General features: G+C 49.0%; 2 protein-coding genes across 7 annotated transcripts in view; one reads left to right on the forward strand and one right to left on the reverse strand.

Annotated features, from left to right (window-relative positions):
* On the forward strand, positions 1-27,379 carry LOC149360014 (uncharacterized). 6 transcript variants are annotated; one of them, XR_016288818.1, is made up of 5 exons: positions 1-150; positions 13,251-13,359; positions 13,998-14,315; positions 22,730-22,951; positions 25,387-27,379. XR_016288818.1 is itself a non-coding variant. In XM_089572125.1 (4 exons), the coding sequence occupies exons 2-4, from the start codon at positions 13,253-13,255 to the stop codon at positions 22,872-22,874; spliced, it is 570 nt and encodes a 189-aa protein (XP_089428251.1). In that variant the 5' UTR covers positions 121-150; positions 13,251-13,252; the 3' UTR covers positions 22,875-24,470. The 6 variants fall into 6 exon arrangements, 2 of the variants coding, with proteins under 2 accessions (XP_089428251.1, XP_089428252.1); XR_016288817.1 differs by having other exon boundaries at positions 121-150; positions 22,730-22,925; XR_016288819.1 differs by lacking the exon at positions 1-150 and adding an exon at positions 3,920-4,135.
* Positions 1-27,568, reverse strand: part of LOC149360010 (rho GTPase-activating protein 18-like) — a 235,751-nt gene that overhangs the window by 127,737 nt on the left and 80,446 nt on the right. The gene's annotated exons all lie outside the window — the stretch shown is intronic.

The raw sequence follows: 27,568 nt of genomic DNA on the forward strand, positions 1-27,568 counted from the left end.
GATCCGGGCCTCTTGACCAATGGGAGCCGCGACACAAGTGGGCCACCGGTCGCCGACACACATCGGCGGCGCCAACAAGAGGCGCGCGATCGTGGGTGCCGGCAGCCAGCCGAGCCGTAGTCTTCCATCCGACCACAACACTACCTCTGGGTGAGTACCACACTAGTAAGTGAATCGTGCGTGTCCGACCAGGCCGCGAGGAGCGAAAGTGAGCGGGACACGGCGCGGCGGTGCTGCTGACCTTGCGCGTAAACACGACCGACCGCGCCGGCGCGAAACTGGCCTTCGCCGCGACCGTGTCCGGAAGCGAGGAAGCAAAGACCTTGGGGAACCAACCACACGGTGCGCTCGCCGGGACCACGTCCGTGGACGGGATCTTTGTGCTGGAGAGCTTCGGAAGAGGTGGGCACGTGACAGTGGGGCACGCGGGGCTCGACTTGAGCACCTCCTTTACTGTGGGCAACCCTCTACGTAATTCCCAGGCTTGGCAGTTCACTTAGGAAGTCCATACATCCCGCCGACACTCTCGTCCACCCTAGCTGCTCGCCAGGCAGAGACCAGCCTGTTCTTCACGCGTCTGCCGTCTTGGATTTCGAGAGCAAGGACCGGCCTATACTTCCCTTGTGTGCCTATGCTGCATTTGTCCAGCAGAATTCAGGTATCTGACGGCCGTTGTTTTTTTTTACGCCAGTCGTAGCCCGTGGATGCGGAATGGGCAGATGCTTTACTTGACGTGCGTCCTCGCATTACGTTCGTCAGCCTCGTCAGAATTACGGTCCCGCCAGGGCCTTTTGAAAGGTCTCTCCGCAAGGCCTGAATCCACACTAACGGCTGAAACCGCTCCGTTCGTGAATGTGTCCCAGCGAACGTCAAAGCTTAAGGTCTTCCTAGTATTCTTGCGGATTAAAAACGCGCCGACCGTTTCTCGCTATACGTTTCGCAGCTTGGAATGTGCTCAGTGACCATGCATTCGCCACTTCGTGTTATGACGCAGGAATTCAGAGGAGCTTTGCCTTTCAATTTTTGAAGCGGTTCTCGACGACAGGGCACTTTTGCAGTAGCAACATGTGGAGCTCTGGTGTTACTCTAGGTATTCTTTCACGGGCGACGACATACACGGAGCTTCATTACGCTTCATCCGCTACGTAAATTCGGCACATTGACAACATATTGTCACTGCCTCAACTTAATTAAGAAAATAGAGCGCCAAGTCCGTGTTCGACGATGACATAGAGCCAGGACTTCGCTTGACGACGAACCCTTGAATGACATCGCGGGGTTCAGAAAAACAAGGATAGAGGTCATGATGGACTCGATGGCAAATAACTGAAAGAGGACAACATTCTCTGAAACAGCAAACCAAGGTCACAGCTGTTGTCACGGGAATACGGCAGGACCATGCCGGTCGCACGTGATATCACTAAATGTATTAACTGGCAGGCCAGAGCGCTGATCGGTGTTAGGCAGTTGGATGGCAAACAATGGATCAAAGCAGAGTTTACAAGGCGGGGAGAGGGACAGGCTTTGTCGGCAGGCAAGAGAACGTACGTTACTCCTCAAATTCGGAAAAAAGAAAAGGCAGGATAAAAGTACCGGATTAAGGATCTATCAACGTATCTCCGCGCATGCATCCGGGACCTTTAACCTCCGCGCAAGCAGTCACGCGCGCTGTACGTACGGACAGGCGGATAAAGCGCTCTTCCTCGGACCGTGAGCGCCCGGACGCAGCGGACCGCAGACGAAAAGAATACAGCGAAGCGCGCAATCACGCCGCCGACCTTGCGCTCAGCTGTTCGCCGATTCCATCTCCTCGGCGTCCCAATCGTATACACACAACCTCCGATCGAGAATCCCCTTCCTCCAACCACCAAGTGGGTCGGCCAACAGTCGACAAAGGCCGTACGTGTGCGGGCGCGAAAGTACGCCGCAGCCGCTGGTGCTTTCGCCGCTTCGTCGCCACGGGTCACGCCGGAGTTCCCTGAGGTCGGGTTTAGCTGCACTTCCTGGAGCGCGTGCCACTTCGGGGGCACCGGGGGGGATGAGGAGGTGGGCGCGGCGTCTCCGATGAAGACACCCCCGCCCCTCTTCCTGTACACTGACACCACACACAGAGAGAGCCGGCAGCGAGGAAAAGTACCTGCCCACGACCGAGCTGCAGGAGCCTCTGGGAACAGAGGATTCTGGAAACGGGACCGCCGCGGAATCGCGGGCCGAGAGAGACGGGCATGCGCTGAATGCCATACTAAAGCTCATCGTCCGACACTTTCTCTTCGACGTGATCGGCAGGGCGATGCCAACGGTGGCTGGACCGTAAGTCGTTTTTGCCGCACACTGTCGGGTCGCCGGTTCTGTTCGATGGCTGCCCGAAGGCCGGAAGACACTCGTGTTCTGGAGATTTCCGCACACCATCTTTCACTGCAGCGCGATTCCTCGCAGAACACACATTCAACAACAACGACAAAAAAACAAAAAGATGCAAGATGTACACATGGAGCCGAGAAGTCATTATAAATATCCGGCACTTTGAATATCGGTTCTCTTCTCGGTTTATATCGATGAAGGCAAATTGAAAGAATGTTCGTGCAGTGAAGCTTCTGAGCACGTTAATAAAGATTCTTCAATAGGAGAAAATTCATGGCCCCCGTCTACTGCGTTATTTTGACCCGTCAAAATCCAATAACGTACTGCATTTAATTTAAAAGAGGAATAGAAAAAATTCCCCATTCCAAAAGAATACATGCGAACGGACACTGCATCTCTTAATTAGCTTTACGAATTGCATTTTCGCTCCCTGCGGACGAGTTCTGAACGGCACGTCCTCTGAAAGGAAAGCATTTCTATAGGAAGCTAATGCCGGCCATAATCGTGGATGGCATTAAAGAATACAGGGCGCCAGAGTATGGCGTCCTCGATGCGCTAACGAACACTGATTACTATCCCGCGCACACGATCCAGCGGCGATCAAGTCTGGGTAGTCTGCTGATGAACGTTCCCTGCTTAGAAAAGTTTTCAGACCAGAAAGATTGGGAGATATAGGAGGACCACGACGCGAAGGAACGCAACCACACCTTTCTCCGGCACATCTCTTCACCAAACCAGAAAGCGGCGACGAGGATAGTGGAACAACACCGATGATACACACGACGGCACGCGGCGAAGCGCAACGCGTATACCGCTGATAGCTCACGCTTGAATGAGTGCCGCACCTCCGACAGATCGCGTCGGCGTTAACGCCTTCCCTCTTGTCTGTATCCTTGATGGGAGCCTGCAACGGCCACAGCAATTACCTCTCGATCTAGCGAAACGACATCTCATCAAACCGAACACTTGGGGACGTCTACGTCGTCCGGCAGAGCAAAACGGAAAGCTCGGCCAAACGTAGGCGGAAGGAAAGGAGGAGGCTGGACGGGAGCATCAGATGGCGACACGCTGCTGGAAGAGACCAAGAAAGAGATGGAGCGGATAAGACGCCCGAAACACGTGTCCACTCGTTCGCTTCACGGCACCGCAGCATCTACGAGAACGGCGGGGTAGCGGCTTCTCATGGACTACCGCATGAGGCGAAAGTCGGACTTCCGCGTGCTCCGGGTGAAAGTCCCCCAGCGCCGTCGGCGAAGAACCACCGCCAGCAAGAAGTTGCGGGTGCCGCAGGGGGAGGGGCGGGGAAGCGGACAGAGTGAATCTTCTTCCTCGGAATTAAGTGCAGCGGCACGGTGGCGAGGGAGGGAGGGTACCGGGGCACCTCGCTTTTCGAGGAACCGCCAAGCGGAGAGCCGCTGAGCTAGCCGGCCGGCTGGCCGGCCAGCCGGCGCGAATTCGTCGGGAGCACCGAACCGAGGAGGGAGGAGAAGAAGAAGAAGCGCTTCGGAGGCGGAGGGAGGGGGGTCAGAATTGAGAACGCCGAATACGACGAGGAAAAGTGGCGCAGTCAGTCAGTCTCGCCGCTGCTAGGCCGATGCTGCCGCCGCCGTGGCCCTAGCTACCCGTCCGCAAGTTGCGCGAACGACCGGCTGAACGACGGCAACGAGAGGAGCCGCGGGGCGTCGTCGACCCGCCGTGGCATCGCCACCGCGTCGCGCGACGTGGTAGAGATGGCATCGCCGAGACGCTGAGGACGCAGGACCGCCGCCTCAAGGTATTACGCCCATCGATAAACGGAGCGCGAATATTCGGGGCTTATCGATTAGAGCGCTGCTATCGCGCAGCGCCATCGGTGAGGTCATACTTGCGTTCACTTTCGTTCGGAGCGTTTGGTTCGAGAGGTACACAAAACAGTCGCAATGACGTCAGTATCCTCCGAAATGACGTGAGCGCATAAGAGTGCATGGCGAGGCGTTGTCCGACGTCACAGGTGCGGTCAATAGGGTTTGTTGGAAGAGCGCGGATACGGACAGGGAAGCAAGGCGGGTAAACAAAGCTCTGTGCAGGCGAGACTGCGCCAAGTGGCCGCGCTGCTGACTGTTGTCAGAAAGAGTAAGGTGTAGGAATAATGGGAAGAGTAAGGTGTAGGAACGACGGGAAGAGTAAGGTATAGGAACGACGGGAAGAGTAAGGTATAGAAATGAGAGGAAGAGTAAGGTATAGGAATGACAGGGTGAGTAATTATAGAAATGGGAGGAAGACCAAGGTACAGGAATGCACGCAAAAGAGCTCGCGCCGGCGACATGTCGTGATACAAGCTGAAGAACCAAATATTCAGCAGCGTGCTCATAGTCCCAAGACAAAAACGTAAAGGCTTTCCGCTAGTCAAGCAAGCGACGAAAGACGTTACTTTCACAAGTCTGTCAAACATTAGGGACTGACAGGATTGCTAAAATCTCCGATCCCATAGCGCTTGGGCGCGAATTTCGACTAAGCTCGAATGCAAGCAAGCAAGCAAGCGCCGTACTAAAGAGCCGCAACGTTTTACAGAACCCGCATTCCCCGAAAAATGTTCGCCAACCGCTCCAAGCGACCCATACTACGCTTGATATTCCCCACCAGCCCACTCGTGACCACTACACGACAAAAGTATTACTCCAACTGGCCCTGTCCTGCGCTAGTTGCGGCCATTTTGTTACGGCAGACTTCCTAATATCGTCTGCCCGCCTGACTCAATGCCGCTCCCCGCTACATTTACTTTCTCCCGGAATCCACACCGCTACCCTAAATGACTGTAGGTTATGTGTACGCCTCAATAATTATCCTTCACATGTCCATTTACTCCTTGATTTCAACTACCGGATATCCTTACTCGCGTTTATCTTCCGAATACACTCTGCTGTCTCTCTCTGACTCTTAATATTAATCGTATCGCTTTTCATAGCTCCCTGCGTGGTCCTCAATTCAATTTGAAACCTTTCCGTTAGCCTCCTAGTTCTGACCCCCCCCCCCCCTCCCCCCCTATTCCTTCGTTGGCTCAGCGCACTCGGCTACTGAGTCGGAGTACCCGCCCTTATAAAAATGGTCTATAGAAAGTCTATAGACTTCTTATTGACTCTATTTACTTCCTATAGATATTGCTTTTTGTCGATATCTGTCTATAGCCTACTAAAAGTGTAAGGTCATAGATCTATAGATTGCCTATAGACTGCCTATGGCATTTGTATTGTCTATAGACTTTTGTCTATAGACAGTCTAGAGACATTGCAGACAGAAGTCTATAGACGTTCTATAGACTGTCTAATACTTTTTTTGTAAGGGCGGGTGTGAATCCGGCCGCGGCGGCCGCGTTTCGGTAGAAACGCAAAATTCGTCGGTGTGCTGAGCAATGCCAGAGCACGTTCAAGATCCCCAGTTGATCAAATTATTCCTAAATTATTCCGGTCCTCCAGGAAACTCTTTCTCCTTACACCCCCTCCTTGCCATTTCCTAAAAACAAATTTAAAATTTTTTTTCCTGCCCCTTAGTCTAGAACTGACGTCATACTCCAACGCTCGCCGATGTCCACATTCACCTACGCCGCCGTTCACCTCGCGACAAGAGTCGGCGTCAGCAGTCGGACAGAGGGGCTTCAGTGAAGCCGTGTAATGTTCCACCGCTAGGGATTCTGTTATCGGCGACTCTGGTGACATCGTAGTGTAGTGTTCGCCGCTCGAACGACGAACTCAAAAAGGACAATGGGATTCAGTGCACACCTTCAGAAATTCGTCAATGCCGAGGTTCTCTTGGATCGTAGAACGCGCACGATTAAGTTGCCGAGGAATGCGACAAAGCCGCGTTGTATGGCGATTGTTAAAACAATGGGCCGAAACCTGAGATATATATACAACGGAATTCAGTTACTCGCACAGCATGTACGGTCATAGATTGTAGATTTCGCGCGTATTAAAGCTCTGTAGAACCGTAGACAGACTGATGCAACCAGCTGTACACCATTTTTGCTTCCGTGTGATGCAGCAGTCATTTTCACGAGATAGCAATGCACATCTGGTCTGCTGCACCTCGCCGCAAAAGGTTTAACTCTGTCGTGTTGTTGAAACAAATATACGAGATAATCTTCGTTCTGAAATGGATGTATGACACCATATACTTGGCGGCATTACGACGAAACTTCCGTCTTAAAAGATACGCAGGCGCCGAAAGTAATGAAACCCAGAATATTGTCTTACGCACTTCGTTAGCTAGCGTTCCGAGCGCGTAATTTCGCCTCAGGCTTGACGAGAACGAGCTCATCTATTTATTTTCATTTTCTTATTTAGTGGCATATTGCAGGCGGAATGCCAGGCTTTAGGCAGGAGGAGGCGCTCGAAAAGTACACGTATGAGGAAAAAAAGTGGGTGATGACAAGGCCAGCAAGCCAAACTTTACTACATGCATGCAAAAAAAAAAATTGAGAAGATGGCGGCATCTATAGCGTTCTAACGCTTCAAGACAAAACATGATTGCAGTGAACAGTCAGCAACACAAAGCAGTGCGCACATTCAGAAAAATGAAACAATAAAACAAGAATCCAACAAAGTGTAACGCACTGTTATAGGTTGTAGCATCCGCACAATGTATAGTATCGGTAGATAAGGCGCCCCATTCGCGAGTTGGTCTCAGAAAGAATAGCTGTTTAAATAATTGGCCCCGCAGAAATGATCTCTAACTTTCTTTGAGTGCACATGAAGGTTCTAAGCGCAGATTAGCGGCCTCAATATGTAATGTTTTACCAGTGTCTAATTGCTCGTTATCGAGCAAGTAGGAGAGTTTCATCTCTCATGGTACCGCCTTGGGACAAGGTTTTGTTAAGTTTACGTCCAGTAGAGGAGAATTTGGAGATATGTGCCAGCTGTAAGCGCTATAAACTGTGCCGATTTGCTTTGCAGATTTGTGAGTTCTGTGGTACTGGTTAGCGATTAAGGGTCCCGTATAGCCGATACAGCTGTGGCGTAGTCCATATGGCTGTGACATACCGAATCGGCATCATGCCGATTAAGTGTGCCATAGAATCGGACTATAAGAGCGCACCATGTAATCCTAGGTTTGTTATTCACGAAAGGAAATAAGCGAGGTGGAAGAGACAGCCTTCTTCCACCGAGCAAACCACAACTGCCGTCAATGTTCTGACATGTCCTTAGGACGATCTCCGAAAGCAATCGGTTTTACTTTGCACTGCTGTCAAGTTTATGGTCAGTGGGCGCTGCCAAGCTCATTTTGGAGCCTCACTGTCCACTGCCCACAACACCACTGCCTGTGGACGTCGGTGTTGAAAATAAATAGAACTTAATTGAACGGTTCAAGTAACCTCCTGTTCAATTTCCTATCCTCTCAAAGCAGTTCTGATCAATATCATTCGCGTTCCGAGCTGCCGATTAAATAGGCCTTGTTTCGCCATCCGCTAAGCGTGTCCTGGTTAGCTAATATGGTACAATTGCAATAGCACGGCGGCGATTCCGGGTTCTTAACAAAAGATAAACATAAAAAGGCGCCTGAATCACCGCTCTTTTCTACGTATTTTCTTTATTGCTCGGCATGGGGTACGGCACAGCTCTGGCGGCGAGCGGTTTCATCTCGGCGAAAGCCGCCCTCACTCTCAGCGGGCGCGGTGTACGTTGAACAAGGCCGTCGCCACGTACTGCTCCCTCGTGTGTGACCAAGCGACACGGACTCGGTACCGGCGTCGCGCTGAGCGCAGCGGCGCCAGACCAGGGAGAGGGAGTAAGGAAGCTTCGAGGCTTCCTTAAACTCACACCAGGAGATACCGCGCCCAGTTCTCGCCGAGGAATCCGGAAATTCCTCTCACACTTTCGGACTTCGAAATTCGGCCCGAATGTTCTCTCAGCTCGGTTGTTTCGTTTCTGTGTAGCCGAATGGGTGGCTGCGGTTTGAATTAACTCGTCTGACTATTCAGAAACAGTAATAATTTGAATCTAAGAAAAATAAAAATAAAAAAGAAACACCAGCGCTAAAGCGTGCGACCACAAAAGAAGAAAAAACAAGATACAAGCGCTTTCTTGTTCTTTCGTATTCTGCGGTTACATCCTTTAGCGCTGCTATCTTTTCTTTTCTTACAATCAAAATGCACCAACTATAGCCCAAAAAGAAGTTTTTATGAAGTAATAATCTGAAAAAAACAGGAAACCAAAAGAAGTCATAGACTTCCCCCTCCCCTTGGGTTAAGAAAGTGACTACAATGCCGTGCAAAGCCGCACAACCGCCTCCCCCCTCCTTGAATGCACCTACGCCCAGGGCGGGCCTGCTTGTGACACAAGAGAGAACGTACGGTGATGCTATGGCGGGTTACAACTAAGCCTGAAGTAAAGCTCCGCCTATACATTCATTGCCGCCACTTAACCCGTTGTTGCTCTGCGATGAGTCCGTTCCTAGAACTTTTGTTGTCGCCTAAACAAGATCAGATAGTCGCAAGATGACGCTATATAAGTGCAAGAATTTTGATGCTTCTACCTGTTCAATAGCTCGGAACATTAGAGCTTCGATTTCGTTAACTGCTGTGATTGACCCACGGACTAGTAGTACAACGCACTGCGAGCGACGTACTGCAGTCGCCAGCTGCTGTTGCTCTCTCTTTTTTTCTTCAGCTTGCATCCTATGGTATGGTAAACAGAAAAAGCAGAACCTACCTGCACTATCTGTATCTCAGAAAAAAATCCAAGTATATATTTTTTTAATTATTTTGGCATAGCGATCAATCCTGAAAAAAAAAATTGATCAACTACAGAATAGAATATATAAAACGGTAAAATAATCGGCAGAAAGCGTTATCATATCGAAGAGAAAAACGAAAAGAAAGTGAGAAAAACAAACCGCCATCATCGGCGTTTCCCCAGTCAAACGAGCGGGCCCCGCACATCACTTCGGTTTCACGACTTTTCCTTTCCTTTTCCTTGGATTCGGCTAACGTAAACGGGTTCGTAATGTCTTCCTCGTTCCTGTTTTCTTGACCCGTCTTCAAAAGGGGTCTCCTTCTTGCTTTTTTTTTTCTCCTTTCCTTCGTTGGCACATTTGCTTCTTGTGGCTCGGGCCCACCTAGGCAATGATCGCCCTGGGCAGTAAATGAACGACGAAACTTTCCGCTGCTGCATAATGCGAAGATGACAATGCACCGGGGAGACAGTACGTCGCAACGAAAATTCCTCGCACTGTTTTCCCTCCGGGCAAGTAAAGCAGGCCATGCGGACTGTTTAAGAGTGGAAGTCTACGGCTCCGGTATAGCGGAACATTCCATTCTCCCTGTCTCGCACTTTTCCGCCCTGCTTCGCATAAGGTGATAGCCGCGTTGCGGCCACTGACGGGCAGTCATTCAGCGCCAAGGACTTTTTCCCTCTCCCTCGCTTCGCTTTCCCTCTCTCTTAACACAGAGGCCGGCGACGGCCGAGCGTTAAAGCTCCCTTTAGGCGCCCACGTGAATGAGACTAAAGTTGCTTACACAGGAACACCTAATCATTTAGAACCCGCTTAATTCGAACTTCCGGTTTATGCGAACTGCGGCTTTGTTTCCGTTAACATCACGCTTATTTAGGGGAGCCTCCCCTGAATTCGAACATCGCATAATTAGAACAAATTTTCCTGCCGCATTCCAGTTCGAATCACTGAGATTCAAATGTAACGGTCTTTATGCACGGGAGCACCCAAGTAAATTGGCAATGGGCTTATAGCAGACGAAAATTGTCGACCCCCTAAAAGGCAAATCATCTGCACGCAAGGTATGTTAAGATTTAGTGGTCATGCATTCACCCTCTGATACAATGCAGTGTGGTCGTCACAAAACCAAATAGTTGGAAGCTTGCAACGAAAATATGGAGAAAGATTGGATGAACACAGACCCCTTCCAAACACCTTGTTCTGTGGAAAACCAACGACACGGTCGGAGGCGTAGTCAAAAGACATCACCATAAACACATCAGTTAATTACTCACACGTCTATCCTGAACCAGTAACGTAAGCGCTCGAAAGACGAAACAGAATGTCCCCACGTTAATATCAACAACCTCAGGTTGTTCAAGGTGCATTGAGAGTTCCGTTTCTTGTTTTTTCATGTCGCCCCGGTCAGTTATCGAACCTACGACGCCGTACTCTGCAAGAGAGAGCGCGCCACAGTCACCAGGCCACCTCGGCGGGTCAACGATATCCCTGAGGTGCAAAAACCCGAACAGCTGGCACGTGTTTCGAATTCCCAAACGAAACAATTACGCAAGACTCCGCGCACGCGGTCTGTGGGGCAAGCCTCGGGGCGACCGCGAAACGTCCGGCCCACCCGCTCGTCCGTTCAGAGAGAAGGAAAAGGCGTTCGTAAAACAGGCCCGCCCACCACCACTGCCTGTCTAGGCGCCGCCGCCGTATCGACTTTCACCCGATAGCGCGCGAGCGGCGCATGCAGTTATGCAAGGCTGCCTTCCGGCGTCGACTGACCGACCGACCGACCGACAGGCCGACCGGTTAACGTAGCCATGCAGGTCATTCACCGGGCGCGCGCTCAAGTTCACCACGCCGCGTCTCGCGATGTAGGTCAGAGCGCGCAGTACAACGCCAGACGCGCTCCTCAGGGGGTCGCCGGCTAAACCAGTGCCCCGCTGGCCCGCAAACCGAGCCGCCGGAGCAGATACTGCTTTTGCTCTTCTTCGACATCGCTGCCGTGCGAAAGAGAACGGGGCAGCACGCAGCGAGTTACCACGGAGATTTACAATGGAGCGCTTGAGCATACACCGCTAGCGCTCTGTGCCGAGGTGTTGACCGCGCATGCGCACTGCAATCGGTACATGCGCACTACAGTCGGCGCATACGCACTGCAGTCGGCGCATGGCCAGTAGTTACGGAACTGATAAGTGGTACGGAACTGATAAGTGGTACGGAACTGATAAGTGGTACGGAACTGATAAGTGGTACGGAACTGATAAGTGGTACGGAACTGATAAGTGGTACGGAACTGATAAGTGGTACGGAACTGATAAGGGATACACAGTCAGGGAGGAACAAAGCACAAACCTAAATCAAAACACCTTACTATGTTTTACTGACTAGCCCAAACCGCTGCTATACGAAACTGGGCCAGTTGATAAGCGTGGTCCACTGTAAACATAAGCGCAGGTTTGGGGGACGACAGACGGGCAAAAAAGCTGTGTCCTGTCCGCTGTTCCTGTATCGCCCCCCAGTTCATCCCTTGAGTCTACAACACTGCAACTTTCTGGAGAGGGTGGTAGTTAGGCAAGCCTATAGCGGGGAGGTCGGTTATAGCACGCAGGAGATCACGTAAGACAGCACGCGGCAGCAGGAGCATGTAGGAGTAGATGAGTAACAGAGTCATAAAGCGGTCTGTCTCGTGGATATGATGACTCGCCACTAGAAGCACCAACACCAGCAGTAGTTGAAGGTATAAATAGTGCGCCACAACGTGACAGAACGACTGATCCCATATATACTTGCCGGAAACAAAAGTGAAAACCTGGAAGTATCCAGAGAGAAACAGCAGTTACAGGACGTGACCTTCTTGGCGCTGCACACAGGGGAAAGAAGGTTTAGGTTGGCGAAAATAACCGTGAAAAGGAATAGTAAAAAGCATTTGCAGCATACGAAAGTGTTAGCAGCGTCTTTTTTTTTTTTAAGTTAAAGCGATTAGAGAAAGATTTACGCCGTTTTTTTTTTTTACTCTCCAGTCTTCTTCCGCAGCAATGAATACAACTTGAGTAATGCTCTGAACGCTGCATGTTCATGAATACCAGCGACCACGGCGCAGCACGAATTCTCTCTGAACGATCGTTTGGAGAGCTCTCACAGCCAAGACAAACAAAGCCAAGTAGACCGGTAACATGAAACGGAAACAAACTCTTCTCTTCGGCGCCAGATTAGGATAGAAAAATTTTATTAGGTTTAAATTAAATGGATTCCCTGAACTGCAGGCTACCTACAGGCGTGGCATGGCGGATCTTTGCTTCCAGACTACGTCCTGCTCGAGCTTTCCGCTTAAGTTCTGTTCCTCGTTAATCGCAGGCCGTTCCCGCAGGCTCAGAGCAGGGAAAAGCGGTGCAAAGCTAGGTGTGGTTCACTGCTGAAAGGGCAGAAGCCATGCACGGACTAGGAAAGCAAAACGATCTTGCTCACGCGGGGTGACCCAGCCGCTGCCCACAAAAGACAGAACCGCTGCTGCCGCGGCTGAGAATCCAACCGACGCAAGCGGGATTTCCCCGTGAAAAGCTTCCACCGAACGCAACGAGTGTCCCCAATGCGGGGATGGCGCACGCTGCGCTTTGCGCGGGTCTTTTCTTCCGCCAAGCCGTTTCCCGTAGCCTTTGCCGTTCACGTTTGCCATGCAACGCTTTCGCCAGCGCCGCGACCGAATGCAACGGACATTCCGCGCCCCCTGGCGGTATTTAAGGGCGTCATCGGATCAAGGGCTGTGAACCGAAGAACAGCTTAACCAAGGACGTCTTGCGCTGTAGGCGCATTATATCTGATATGTGTTACCGGCGTTTCAGTGCCTATTGGTGCCACAACTGTTGTATTTTGCTGCATCCGTTTGTGGCGTCGGCGCACGAACATCCACCTAAGGCCTCGCAGCACTGGCACGAGAGCTATGCGCACGCGCAACACTGGAATGCCGGCGTGTTGTGTACTGCTCACAGTACGGGTGCACAAAAATAAGGAGTAACGAGACAGTAACACCAGGAGTAAGCGGGGGTCACTGAGAGACGTCTTTGCCCTGAAGTAAATTGGGCCCGGCTAATAAAAGTGATGACGGTGATTGATGGTGATGATGATGATGGGTTTGCTGTGGTCCTCATCAAATCAGAGATTCTCGTAGCCTACAGCCCTCTCCTTCCTTCCCGTTGCAGATATGAAGGCGGTCGTGGCGTTGCTGGCGGCCTGCTGCCTGGCGGCTTGCTGTGATGCGGGACACATCATCCCATGGCTACACATCAGTAAAAGCATCTTCGTCAAGCCGTACGTGTCATTTCCTTTTATTCCTCTTAGTAGTCAATCGCTAATGAAGGACACGCGGATGTGGACGGTGGAAAGCGTCTGTTTAGGATGCAAGAACTTTTTTTTTATCCGCAGACATCAAGGCAGAGGAATGATAGAAAGAGAGCCCGTTGCGAAGTATGTCAGTGCACTCATCCACTTCGAATGGTTATAAGTTCAAAGCCCATTATTTCCAGAAATACTAGCTTTATTGGCGTTGAGTGAGGGTAAACAGTGGTACTGAAATCGCCAGACTATCGATTGAATTTCTGTGGGTAACCTGGCGTCTCTTGTGAACGTTTGTCGAAAAGCACAGGGGGCACCCATGATCTGGGGCTACACAGAAAGCTATGTTATCGAATTAAATCGTTAGACCTTTCGATATGAGTCGTGGTCGCAAATAGGTTGTCCACATAGCCACGATAAGCACCGCAATGCACTACGTTCTTGCGAGCAGGTACTCACGGCCTCGCTTTGCAAAAGCACGCGCTAAGCATCGCACATTGATATTGTTACGTTCTCAAGACCCATTATTCGTTGTCCTGACATCGCAAACCGCTTGAACGCTTACCCTTTTTGTCTAAAAAAACATGAATAAAATGATGGTAACTTCCAAACAGGGTGAAGTACGTGTACAAGGAGATACCAGTGTACAAGACCATTCCGGTGTACAAGACCATCCCTATCTACAAGACCATTCCCGTGGTCAAGGAGATCAAGGTGGTCAAGGAGGTGCACAAGGACGAGTGGCAGGACGAGCACAAGGACGAGTGGCAGGACGAGGCGCCCACCTACTCGGATAGCTGGAAGTCCCAGTCCGGAGGCGGCGGCTGGGCACAGCCGGGCGCCTGGCAGTCGTCTGGTCCCTGGGAGTCCAAGCCCTGGGAATCTAAGCCCTGGGAGTCTAAGCCCTGGGAATCTAAGCCGTGGGACTCGGGGTAAGTGCTGCGCCCTCAGGCAATACGGTTGGTCCACGGCTGCGCTTGCCATGCTTGCTGTGCATGCAATGCAGCGTACTCTAAAGATGTGCAGAATCCAAGTCACCGAACAGTGATGAACCAGATAACCAGGGCGCGCCGGGGGAATATATGATGCGAAGGCAACGGCGATAACGGGCGGGAGCCAGAAATACCATGTCAGATTCGATAAAAAAAAAATCGTAAATCGCGTCTGAGATCATTCGTCCTTCAGCTAGCAGCTGCGTAGGCATGCTGCATTATGGTCACATGCGGCTAGAGCATAGCCAATGTAGTGCGCGGTAGCAGCGAAAAGCGTTCAGTCGCGTTTCCTTTTACGTTCGCCGCTCTAACCATCGCTGTTGCCGCTTACAACAAGGTCGCCAGAGCGGAAGAACGGAAGGTCTTGTTGTGTCTAGCATAAGTGACACCAGGCGCCGTTAGTGCCGCAGTGCGGTCGGTTGGTGGGCACGTCGCGACAGCGGCGTACTGTCTGGCATAGTGGCTCAGTCCGCTCTCGACAACGTTGCTTACATAAACGAAGATGTGCCACAAAAAAAAAAAAGCAGGGATAAGTGCGTCGCTTGAGTTCCGCATCTAAAAAATGACAAGAGCACACATTACAGGACTGTGGTGAATGTCAAAAGGTCACTGTCCACACGCGCACAGAGTGACAGGTCTAGAAAACAAAGAAAGCTAGCTAGCACAAGAATAAAAAAGAGAACGTTTGAAAACCTCAGAACGGCGCCAGCAATTCGACAAGGCTCTCAGACAAACCCTCAGTATACCGTTATGCACTTCAAGGACCACCTTCATCTGATCGAGTTTCATAACAAGGCCCACGTGAGTCCATAGCGGAATGTTTCAAAAGCATTTTTGGTGCCTCAACCAATATTACGTTATTAGAGGCCAATTACGAAAGCTATGAAAACGTTGCTGTCGGGTGTACTTATTTTTCTTTTACTTTTTCCCTGCGGTTTGATCTCATAACGAGAGGAGTATCCAGCTCCGAAGCAGCATCACAACATCTCTTCAACACGGGCCTAAATACAGAAGATGAATATACCCGAGCGAGATAATAAGAAAAGTCAATAGCGCAGCTTCCTAGCACATGGGGAAAGTTTTATTAGCAATCCGAGCAAAAACAACAAAAAAAAAACCTTTACTATAGCATGGTAAGCAGCTAGTGAAGCGATTATAGTGTTTTGCAGGCGAGCACGGCAACGGCCGTTATTCTTGCAAAACTGCTACAACCTTGGAACAAGGCGGTCGACAATTCAAATACGATCTTGCTCCTGCTGAAAATTTGCCTTATAGAAACTTACTTAAATCTTCAAATGAATAAGCGAAAATTACTCTTCTCGAGCGCACTGGCCACTGAAACTGAACCCATAAGTGTTGTCAACTATTTGCAACATGGAGAAGAAAAAAACAAAAGGACTAATATACTGTTTTATTCAGTTCTATTTATAGCACAGCGATGTCCTTGCTTCTGTTAGAAACAGTTGCGTAGGACAGACGCCTGATTACAAGACGCTTAGACTAACAAAAGGGGTCACTCCCAAAGCTCACCACCCTATTCTCTGGCCGCATTCTGTCCAGCAAGTCACTTCGTTGATTTCATTTCATTTATTTCATACTTAAAGGCCCGAGGGCATTACATAATCGTCGCAAAAGCACAGCATTTACGTTATTTAATACGTTCTCTCGTCATTTATGTTCACAAAATGCCTCCCTGACTTTCAATGCGCTTTCATTGTGCTCCAGTTCACATGCTGCCAAACGGAGTAAAGATACAGCGCAAGTGTTCCGTTTCCCGAGCATTGCACATGAGCTATTCGCTTCAGAAACAAACAAACAAAAAATTGGCTGTGGTTTGACCAATGGCCATCCCGAGTAGAATGGCGGAAGCAACGGCGCGGCAGTCGCAGCGGCGGCGGCATCTCAGGGTGCATAGAGGCGAAAGCGTTTTCCGCACCACTTTGACTGCCTGCGTGGCACTGGTGACGTCAGCACTGTATGACGTCACACATAAATAAGTACTTATTACTAAGTAATTACAAATTACTAATTAATGGCTAATCACTGATTAATTGCTAAATATTAATTAAATTCTAATTAATGGCGCTTAAGCTTCGCCTTTAGGAGTGGAACGCGACAGCGTGTTGTAGCGCTGCCAGGGAGTCCACGGAACGCCACCACCCACTCGGCGCGATGCCTTGCCCTTTGAACGCAACGCTTTTTGAGGAAAGGAAATGGCGCAGTAATTCTCTGTCATCTCGGTGGACACCTGAACCGCAGCACAGTACAGTAAGGGAGGAAGCGGGAGTGAAAGAAGAAAGAGAAAGAAGGGCCGTCATGAAGAAAATGAAAATTGTATTTGAGGAAAGGAAATTACGCCGTAACTGTCTCACACTCGCTCCTCGCGCATGCGCAGTTGGGGCTCTCTCCGGGGTTCCGCGAAATCGCTCACACCTGGCGTAGTGTTGCTACCGCAACAAAAAGACAGACTTTCGCGCGAGCGAAGCAGCTTCTCTCTTCTTGCGTTGCTTCTACCGCCGCACCGCCGCTTTTGCAAACTTGACACATCAGCCGGATCGTCGAATGCTTCTGCCTGGTGCTGTCTCCTCGGCTATGGCTTTGTCTCGGCTATGGCTTTGTCCCGGCTCGGCTTGCTTCCGGGGCCGCACACTCGTCAAAACAGCAGAGAGAGAGAGAGAGAGCCGAAGGGCGTGCAAAGCCTCCTCCCGGCAGGTCTACGACAAGCTTGTGCATGGTGTGCCCATTGTCTTTTCTCGCAGGTCGCACGACATACAGCGGCGCAACTCGACGGCGAAGGACACGAAGGCATGATGAGCTTGCGCGCCGCTCGCGTAGTGTGCAGGCACGTTGTTCAGCTAGTCGCGGCGGGCGCCACAGGCAGCGCGCTTGTTGTCCGTACCGAACCGCCGAATAGAGCAGAAAATGTCCTCCTCAACTCCCTACTCCCACGCCAGCCTCTCTACATACGGCGCCCTCCCCGTTCTCCAACATTTCTCCCCTTAGAAAAAAAAAATACAAAACAATGCACGCTGACACTTTTAAATAGCGTTCCCAACGTAGCTTAGAGTACTAAGCACCATGAAAGCAACAGAAGATCCACGATTCGGGTTCTTCGTCTGTTCATATGCAAGGCGAGCGCTGATTAGATTGACCAAGAGCGACGACAGCACGAACGGTTAAGCGCAACCGTTCCGCTTAACCGTTCGTGCTATCGTCTTTAACTCTGTCTTCGTCAATCTAAGCAGCGCGCGTCTTGCATATGATCACGCTCCAACTAGCTCATTCTCAAGCACTTCTTAACTTTCTCTGTCTGTGTCCCAGGCCGCCCCCCCCCAAATCTGCTCCGCCTACACCGCCCTGCAGCATTTTCAGCGCTATGGGTTAAGTTTTTTTTTTTTTTTTAGCCAGACACAACATTAAGAACAAAAAATTCGCCTCCTCATTTTTCAGTTACGTTCTTACTGAAAATGGAGCAAGCGTACAACTCCACGAGAAAAAAAAAAAGCAAAAGAGCGCATTTCTATCTCACCGGAACGTTGCAGGGTAGAGATATGCTCGCCACTTCAATGGCTTCCAGCAAATTCTTCTCCATCGCGCGCACTGCTCCTTCTATGGAAACGCTCAGTGTTCATATCCCTGTGGTAAGGAAACGCTCGACACAGATGTCCCCTTTCATCATACCGTGCGGAGAAGCTCGCTTGACGGGCATGCGTGCCATCGTTCTCATTTAACGCGCACTGTGCCTCAACTGCGAGCGTGCGGAACGGAAAACAGGCCGAGAGGCATAAAGACTCATCATCTCCTCGACAAGTGTCTGGACCTTCATCCACCATTCTTGCGCCCATTGTGTCAATGCCGAGCTCGGACGCTCATCAAGTGTGATCGCCGTTAAGGTCGCCGATCGTGTACTACCGTCCTGTCAGAAGACACATCCACAAGCTTGGTTTTGCACGCTGGAAACACCCGCTACGCTACGCACCGAAGCGAAAACGAGCGGAGTTTCGACCGGCGACGAGTTGTGAAGACCACCACATATACCCGGGAGCAAGACGACAGTGAATAAAAAAAAATTACACAAAAGATCACAATGCCTTTTCTCTGTGGCCTCCATTACCCGACGGGCAAAAAAGCACCACTCTTCCACATTTTTTTGCTCGGCATTTAAAAGTGAATGAAAAACCTGTTTTGTTTTGACTTTCTTTTTTTTTTGTCATTCGTTTCGTAAGCGCAAAACAAGGGCAATTCGTCACACATTATAGTGTGGAATTAACCCGCACGACTGGCCAGGGAAGTGTTTATGGAAAAGGAGCAAGTGCCAGTCACCCAGCGACTGACGTCGTAAAAGCTGCACAGGTGCAAGTCTTTAACAGAAACGCCTTTGTCAGTGTAATATTATCGCTTTCTTGCGTGCCTTGTCCAGGAACGAGCGTCTGTGTGAGCCAGTTGCGGTCACGTTTCGTCCATTATACTGAATCTGTGATCCCAAAGCCGCTTATGAAAAAAAAAAAAAACTCAAAACGTTAGTCTGCTATAGAGAGTAGCCGTTAGAACTCCGCTACAGTTAAAACATACCTACAAACTAGTGAACGACGCGTAAGTGCTAACAAATCCATATCTTAACGATTATCAACAAGTCGTGGAGTTCCTCGCGACTCTCATTTGGCCCGTTTAACAAACGTTAATGACCTTCCATCCAAAATATGCGATGGGCGTGTTCATGCTGACGACACTAACATACTTGTAACAGCAGATAACGAAACAGAATTGTATTAAAGGGCAGAGCTTTAAACAATCTGTCGCAGCTGTTAGTGATCAACCAATTCTCACCGAACAGTACTAAAACCAACTACATAGTATTTGCGAAAAAGCTCAAGATTAACAAACGAAAACAATGTTGTATCCAACATTGTTAACAAAGCAAAAATTTCTCGACGTATACCTTGACGCTCAGCTGTTATGGCATGCGCACACTCACGACATAACCCTTAACATTTACAAGAAAACTCCCCTTCCTCGTAAGTTCCGGTAATTACCCCTATTCCCATTTAGCACGATACTAATGTTACATCAGGCCTTCATACACTCGCATATCTAACTTATCCCACTATATATACGCTTCATGCAGTTCAGGTCACTCAGAACACAGTATTGCGTGCAATTGCTACCCTTTTATTTGAAAAGACACCATCCAGCCGCATTTGCATATCCACTGCTAAATATTCAGCCCCTCATTCAATCCATTAATTAACATGTCTTAGTATTAACTTACAAACTGATTCATTGCATTTTAAACTGTCCCTCGATAACGCTCATAACAAATCACCAAAGGACACACACACTCCGAACAATTTCATCGACCACTGAAATTGCCAAGGCCGCGGAGCCGACCCGTCTCTTCGCGCGAAGTTTTCGAAAAGGGCCATAAGGAGAAGCGCCACTTTAAGGGGCTCGGCGCGCAGTTCGACATACCGAACGACCGGCGAAACTGCAGTTCGATATAGAGCGGGACCTTTCCGTACTCTTACACAGGAATTTCAATGGGATAATATTATGTGGGTTCTATATAGCCAATATTTCGTCGGTACATCCGGGCCCGATTGTAAAGTAAAACCGCCGTATAACAATAAAATATTTTTATTCTGATTCTGTAGTATTTGTCGATATCACTGTCAGTTACTCTACAACACACAGAGGAAAAATGGTTTCGTTTGACATGAAGTAGAATGAGAGTATATCCTGACAGCGACTTCGGCCCACTGACCTTGACCCACATCTAACCCATACAGGCAAAGGCACTTATACGTAGGCCTAAATGAGCGTGGCTAAAGTGAACCCCAATACGAGTTCGCCATTTATTGCTGACAGCACGCGACAATGGCACGCTACATCTCTGTGGACACTATGACAAGGACACCGTTGTTATGTGTTTGTTTTCGTTTTAACTGTGCGAGCTGAAAGGCACATTATAGTACGCCAATTAAATACACAAAACGCAAGAAATTGTCGCTCATGAGTAGCCACAGCGACGCCTGCAAAGACCTGAAAACAATTTTATACGCATGGACAGATACGCATGTCAGCTCGACACATCTTTACAGCAAACAATATTGTCATTCCAAGCATAGACACATGCATGTAGACACGCACGCACAAATTAACCGGTACTTGTATAAGAAATTCTAATGAAAAAAAAATTCAGGGGGCACTTTGGCTCTCTAAAGTGCTGCAAGGCGAAAGCGTTTCCTGGCGCACTGTTTGTTTTTATTTACTTTTTTATTTTTCATATTTTGTTTTTTTTTTGCTCCTTTTCTTATTTTTATTTTTATTGTTTTTTATTTTTATTTTTAACATCTTATCTTAATTTTCTTTTTATTTTTGATTATTTTCTTATTTTTATTTTCCTTTTCTTGACTATTCCTTTTATTTTATTTATGAAACCCATGCATTCACTAGATGCGCCTTTATTCGTGCTGGAACCTTGAGCCTTCGTGGCGGAGTGGTAGCGTCTCCGCCTCAAATGCCAAAGGCCCTGGTTCGATTCCCACCCTCGGCGCAGTTTCTATTTAAGCAGTGACGCCGAAAGGGGAACAAATCTGCCGACGCGTCTGTCGACACGGCTGCCGACGCGTCTGCTAACGACAGTATGAGACATTAAAGGCTTTCGCCTTAAAACCCAGTGCAAGGACGCAGGCACAGATAGGGACACGGGACGAGGCTGGACTTGCAACTGATTTATTCGTAGTTGCAAGTCCAGCGTCGTCCTGTGCCCCTCTCCGTGTCTGCGTCCTTGCACTGGGTTTTTTCTTTCGAACTATGTACCAACTGGCCCAGCTGCATAAGAAAATTTCTTCTCCGTAAACATATTTTTATTATGCATACTTATGCATAATGTTTCTACCATTCCAGCACTGCCTGGCATCAACGTCACTGCAGTGTAAATACATGAAATAAACAAGTTAATTTAAAAAACTGAAGTACCTTATATATCACACTAACAAGGAGTAGGTTTTACAAGCCTAGACACACGAAGGTGAACACGGACACAAAATACGCTGGAAACGTCTTCAGTGGATGTACACTCACAATAACCAATACCAACAAGCATCAAGCGAACTTTGGTTTCTTGGCGTTCGTGTGTGTGTACGTGTTTCTCCCTCCTTGTTGTGTCATTCTGCGCAAAGTTTTCTTGGATTTGGTTTCTTGTACGGGGTTTAACGTCTCAAAGCAACTCAGGCAACGAGGGAGCCGTAGTGGAGGGCTCCGGAAATTTCGACCACCCGGGGTTGTTTAACGTGCACTGACATCGCACAGTACACGGGCTTCTAGCATTCCGCCTCCAAAGAAATTCTAGCCGCCGCGGCCAGGACCGAACCCGCGTCTTTCGGGTCAGCAGCCGAGCGCCATGACCACTGATGTCCAGCCGTGGCGGGTTCAGGGCGCTTTCTACCAAGGGTAAATACGAGTTGCTCGGTCGAACAGAGGAGCTCACCGCACGGGCCACAGGGGCAGCGCGAGCGCGAACTCCACAATCGCTGCGCAAAGCTCACCGGGTAGGTGACCTTAAGCGTTATCAAGCGTGTCCCCAGCGATATTCTTGGACATGTGCCGTCTGCGCAATCTAGTGCTTCTTAGCGGCTGCCCCAGGGCTCCTGAACGTGACCTCGTCTTTGATGATGGACAGCAGAATAAGTCTTCGAATCAGGAGGGCTTGAAAATTCTCGGTTCATCTTGACTGCCCAATCTTTCTCTGTGCGTCGGCTGAAAGCCAATCACTGGTTTCCTCGTGTTTCTAAAGACATCTTTATACACGTGCAATGGGGTGGAGCGTATATCACTTGCCTTCAAAGTTCAGCAACTTGAAAAAAAAAAAAACCGCGCGATTAGCTTCGTGACAAAGTACACAGTTGCTTTAACAAGTACAGCTCACGTTTTTTCTAAGAGAAAGTTGAATACATAGCAGGGTAAACAGAAGCATCCCTTTCATCCGTGGCTACTGTCATGCAGCAAATAATTCCTCACGTACCTTCTTCAAATCTGCTACGCTAGGTATATTTTACCGTAGCAAATGAACTGCTCTCCCGTTCTTCTCCGCCAAAGTTCTAGACGCCTCCTACTTATTTTCACTTTTTTTTTCTTACTGAGCATACATTGGCTGCTTTTAAACCCCAAAGCATAATAATATATACGGCGGCCCCGCTTACTCGGGCCCCGAGAAGCCTCTGCGTGCCGTAGGCGACACCTGGTTTGACAGATATTAACTAATTAATCGCCAGAACTTGCTGCGCGCGTTTCCTGTTCCGCCAGTACCGGTGTGCACAGAGGACGCAACTGACGCGCGTCCCATTCCGGCGCAGGCACCATGAGGAGGACCACCACGTGGAGGAGGACCACCACGTGGACGAGCACCACGTCGAGGAGCACCACACAGTCAAACATGTCTCTCTGCGGGACCTGCTGCCCAAGTGGATCAGCCTCACCATCGGGGTCCACAAGCACTGAGGCCCCCAGTGTCCCCAATCGAGTCACAGATCCTTCAGGCAGCTTTAGACGGTGACCAGCCATTCAGATACGCCTGGGTTTGTATCACCTCCGGGAAACGGTCAAGCATCAAATGATTCGCACCAGGAGGCAGGTATATCGAAACCGCGAATACGCTAGATTAAGAAGATGAGGTAATACGGTGCATGATGCAGTACGGTCGCCTTACGCTGCACGCACATAAATAAGTTGATATCTACGAGGAGAAAATTTCAGGATTGTTGCCTCGACTTTCATCGTAACGAACACTGCCAAAGCGATACTTGGATATCGTTGCCTCGACTTGCATCGTAACGAACACTGCCAAAGCGGTACTTGGATATTTAAAAGCCATAGGATGAGCTGCCATCCACAGACGAACTGCGAACTTTTTTTCTCTTACTGGACACTAGTTAAGATTTACTTCGCTTTGTTGCCTCGTTCATTACCTCAATCTCCCTCGCTTTGTGCTGGCTAACCAAACGGCCGTTGTGCCTGGTTAATGCCCTCGGCCTTCCTTTCTTCTCTCTCTCCTCCTCTTTCGTATGAAACCAGCAAACATTTTATTTAAAAAAAGTCCGCTTATGAAATTACACGGTGAAGTAGGCACGGCGTAATACAGCAGAGCGGTTTGCTGGCCACGTTTTCAGAAATAAGACGCTCGCCTGAACTGCCATTAACGATACGCAGTAACTGTTCCCTTTGTTCTTCGTTTGTGGTCTCATTTATGGCGACGAACAATAACTGCCGAGGAATCGGAACACTGTGATCAAGAGGAGTTTATCACAGGAGCTGATGCTTAATTGCTTACATAAGCGCATTCTGTCAGCATAAAGAGGTGTTAATACCTTGCGTTCACTTCTGGATAGAACAATGAGAATCTTTAAGGTAAGACAAAGCATTGCGGTCTTGCTCTTTAAGAAGCGTCTCCTCTAAACGACACCATGTCGCCTCACGATTACATTTTGCCTCAGAATGACTGTCAACACCATTTCATGTCAACGCCACTTCACAGTACAGTTGTCCATGAACTGAGCTACAAAAAGAAACTGCGTCTATTATCTTCTGGTGGCTTCAGAAGGAACCCCAGAGACACCGCGTTCAAGCCTTTCAGCAAACAATTTTTTTGTTGTTGTTCTTAAAGGGCAACTGAAGCGGTTTTAGAATTCGATGAGTTGCCGAATGTGCAAAATGCGCAGGCAAAGCCTACGAAATCATTTTGCTCTGGCACTTGAAATGGCGGCGTAATCGCCGAATAAAGTCGTCGACAGTGTTCAGGCTTCTCTGAAGTGCACAGCGACGGGCAGAGGCCCCGATAATGACGTCACGTATGACGGCACTACGTTTCCAGAGAAGAAACGGTTATTCCGTGGAAGAAAACCGGCACCATCAAAGGTGAAGCTCACAATGCATTGTCTGGTGCCATCTGACGACGCACAGCAGCATGCAGGTGTAAGCAGCGGACATCTGAAATTTCGGCAACAATGACGTCACTGCTGAGTTTCCTCGCACTCCTCCAACGTAGTGAGGAGAAGCCTAAACATCGTCGTCGTTTTAATCGAAGATTATGACGCCAGTTAAAATGCCAGTGCAAAATTACTTTTCATGCTTTATCTAGAAGCTTGATAGATTATAATTCTTGAATAACCTCGAATTCTCAAAAAAGTGTTTCAGCTTCCCTTTAAACAGCCGCAGACAGGGAACGGAAAGGTACGCTAACTTTCCCCACAAAAATGTACACAACCGAGGCTAAAGTACAAAGGAAGAAAAATGTAATATAATTTGCTGCCCTTCTGGAAAGAACTGCAACAAAGCCAATTTTGGAGTTCTCGTGGGCTACCAGAAAAAAGAGCACATTTAATTTTTATCTCGATTTGTGTACATACCCGGTTTATAAGATAAAAGAGCACATTCATAACAGTAATACAGTCGATCCTCATTATAACGAAGTTGAAGGGGCCCGGCGATTACTTCGTTATAGCCGTAGCTTTGTTATACCCGTACTGACCATGCTTCCAAGGAGAATCGTCATTCCTTCGTTATATCCACTATTCCGTTGTAAACTGTTTCGTTATAGCGAGGTTCGACTGTAATCATAATGTACAACCTTTGTCAGAAAGATACAGCCCTAGGGGTTTGCTTTTAAGCCGCGTAATGGGGTTATCATTCCTCTAAGTCCTACGCTTCGAAAGGGTTATGACGAGAACTGCTCTCGGTGTCGAGATATTTAGAACGCTGACGATGCAAAACGAGTCGTATAGCACGGCCTAGAGGCAGACTCTGTGGACCGCATACTTTTCACGAAAGCTGTTACTTCGTGACAACAATATGACAGATACACTGACCTGAGCGACAGTTTGCCTTCCTTGTTCACAGTACACAAATGTCTTCCTGCCTAATTCCGGTACCACTGTCGCGTATCCGACTTGTTCCCGCATGCGCTCAGTGTGTGGACAGCCTCATTCACGTGCTCTTGAACCATTCCCTCACACAGTGCTTCCAGACGCAGTCAGCTGAACCCTCGACGTCGACGTTCCAGGCGGGCGCAGGAACGAGAGGGAACCGAGGACCAAAGACGCCAGGCCCCCGGACCGCGAACCACCCAGATCGCCCTGGCAGCTGACCCGCGTGACGGCCTCACAGTGCGTTGGCAGCTGCCAGTGTTTCACAGCTGGCACAAACAAGCAGTGGCCAAAGCGAGGCTCACACACAAGCCCACATCCGTAGCCCCGGTCAGAGGGTACCTCAAGCCGCAGCACAAGACTGTAAAACCGACGAAAACGAACTGATAGCAGCCAAATATTGATTTCTTGTCGTGCTTTACACTGACCTATATACTGTTGTGTCTTCTGTTCGTGCATCGGCATTTTTTTCTTTGAATTTCGTTGATACAGTGCATTTTTAGTATAGTCACGCGCCGCTGCTAAATGACGTGTTCGATTTCAGCGCCAAGCAGATGACTAAGATGATGCGCAGATGATGCGACTAAGAGCAGACCAAATTGAAGATCGCACACAGCGAAGTTCTTGCATGTTTTAGAAGCGTTTGCTAAGGGTTGAATACTGAAAAAGGCCGTGGACACGTCGAAGGAGGCAACACTCATATATCAATACCGCCAAAAGCGGTAGCTACAGTAACGTGGCATTTAGAGGCTAAACAGCATGTTGAGAGCCCGCACCAATTGGGAGGTTGCTAAGAGGTGTGAGCATCGCTTCACTTTTCACCTCAGTTCTGCTTAAAAGGAAGCCTGTATTGATATATGACCTCGGAAGTAGGCTGTTCTTCTATGCCTAGGATGTATATGTCTGAAGAAGTCAGTTAATGGGGACTCAGGGATTTGAATGATGCCATCTGTTAGATGGAAACTTCATCAGAATGGACGGCCATGAGAGGTGCAACGTAGGACGAAGGACGAATATAAAACGGTCAGACGCCTGTTCACTGCATTGAAAGAAACTGACAGGTTAGCCTGACGTAGACAAACAGATCACCAAGGAGAGGTGGATTGCAGGATCACTTATTTTCCTATTTTTTCCCCCCATTATGTTTCCCATTTTCTTCACTCGTTCTCACATTTCCCCTACTTCAAGGACTGCGCAGGCGCAGAAGAGTGTAATACGGTTCTAAACCCAATACTAAACCCTCAATGGTCTGATACCTCCATTACCGAGTTGTCTGTACACTGTGATAACACCGTCAATTCGGTGAAAGGTTAGTGTTTTAAGTCGACGCTATTTGCTCACCTGTACCTGACAGACTGATACACTTTCTATAGCTCTGAATACTAACAATGGAATGACAGTATCCTGACTACGTGAAAGACTTGCCACGGAACAAGTATTGCTCGCGCCAATGCGATATGGAAGTGGATGGCGAGTCGCAGCTTCTGGCGTAGCGAGTTTGCGGTAATTACAGGAAGTAAGGACCCCGCCGCTAATGCGTAGTCGACGCTGGGCGGAAGAGTGGACTGCCTTGCCACACCCTGTACTGCGCGCGCCGCGAAAGCTGTTTGTCGGGAAAGAAAGCCGGGGATTGCGGCAACGAACAAGCGGTAACTGACGTGTATATCCTTTACAAAAACTTTTTAGACAGTCTATAGACTGTCCATAGACTTCTGTATATAAAGCCTATAGACTGTGTATAGACAAATGCTAGAGAATAGGCTATAGGCAATGCGAATCCTATAGGTAGTCTATAGACAATCTATATATTTATGGCCATACACTTCTAGTAGACTTTTGTCTATAGACTATGAATAGACAAAAGAAATATCAATAGGAAGGCAATAGAGTCTATTAGAAGTCTATAGACTGTCATAGACCATTTTTATAAGGGTACGCTCACCACGCGCTGAAACGTCGCTTATTATTTTTAACTACTCTTAACTAGTCCTTTGCTCACGGTTTTCTGAGAGCTCTTCGCATGTACTACAGATGTATTTGTTTTAAGAACGCGTGTGTATACAAACAAATAAAAGATGCAATAAATCTCGGCAACCAGCCACCGGTGTGCGAAGCATGTTATTCACTTACAGCGCCGGCGTGAACCTGACCTTCGTAGGCGCCGACCTTCCGTCCGTCACGTCGCTGGACACACCCGCTCTCGATAATTTTTTTTATTTCTCAGCTAATAAACACGGAGCGCGCGCGAGGCACCCAACGCTGACAAACGAACTA

Source organism: Amblyomma mixtum, chromosome 2 (assembly GCF_055824585.1).
Source record: "Amblyomma mixtum isolate Tamu chromosome 2, ASM5582458v1, whole genome shotgun sequence".
NCBI classification, from domain to species: domain Eukaryota; kingdom Metazoa; phylum Arthropoda; class Arachnida; order Ixodida; family Ixodidae; genus Amblyomma; species Amblyomma mixtum.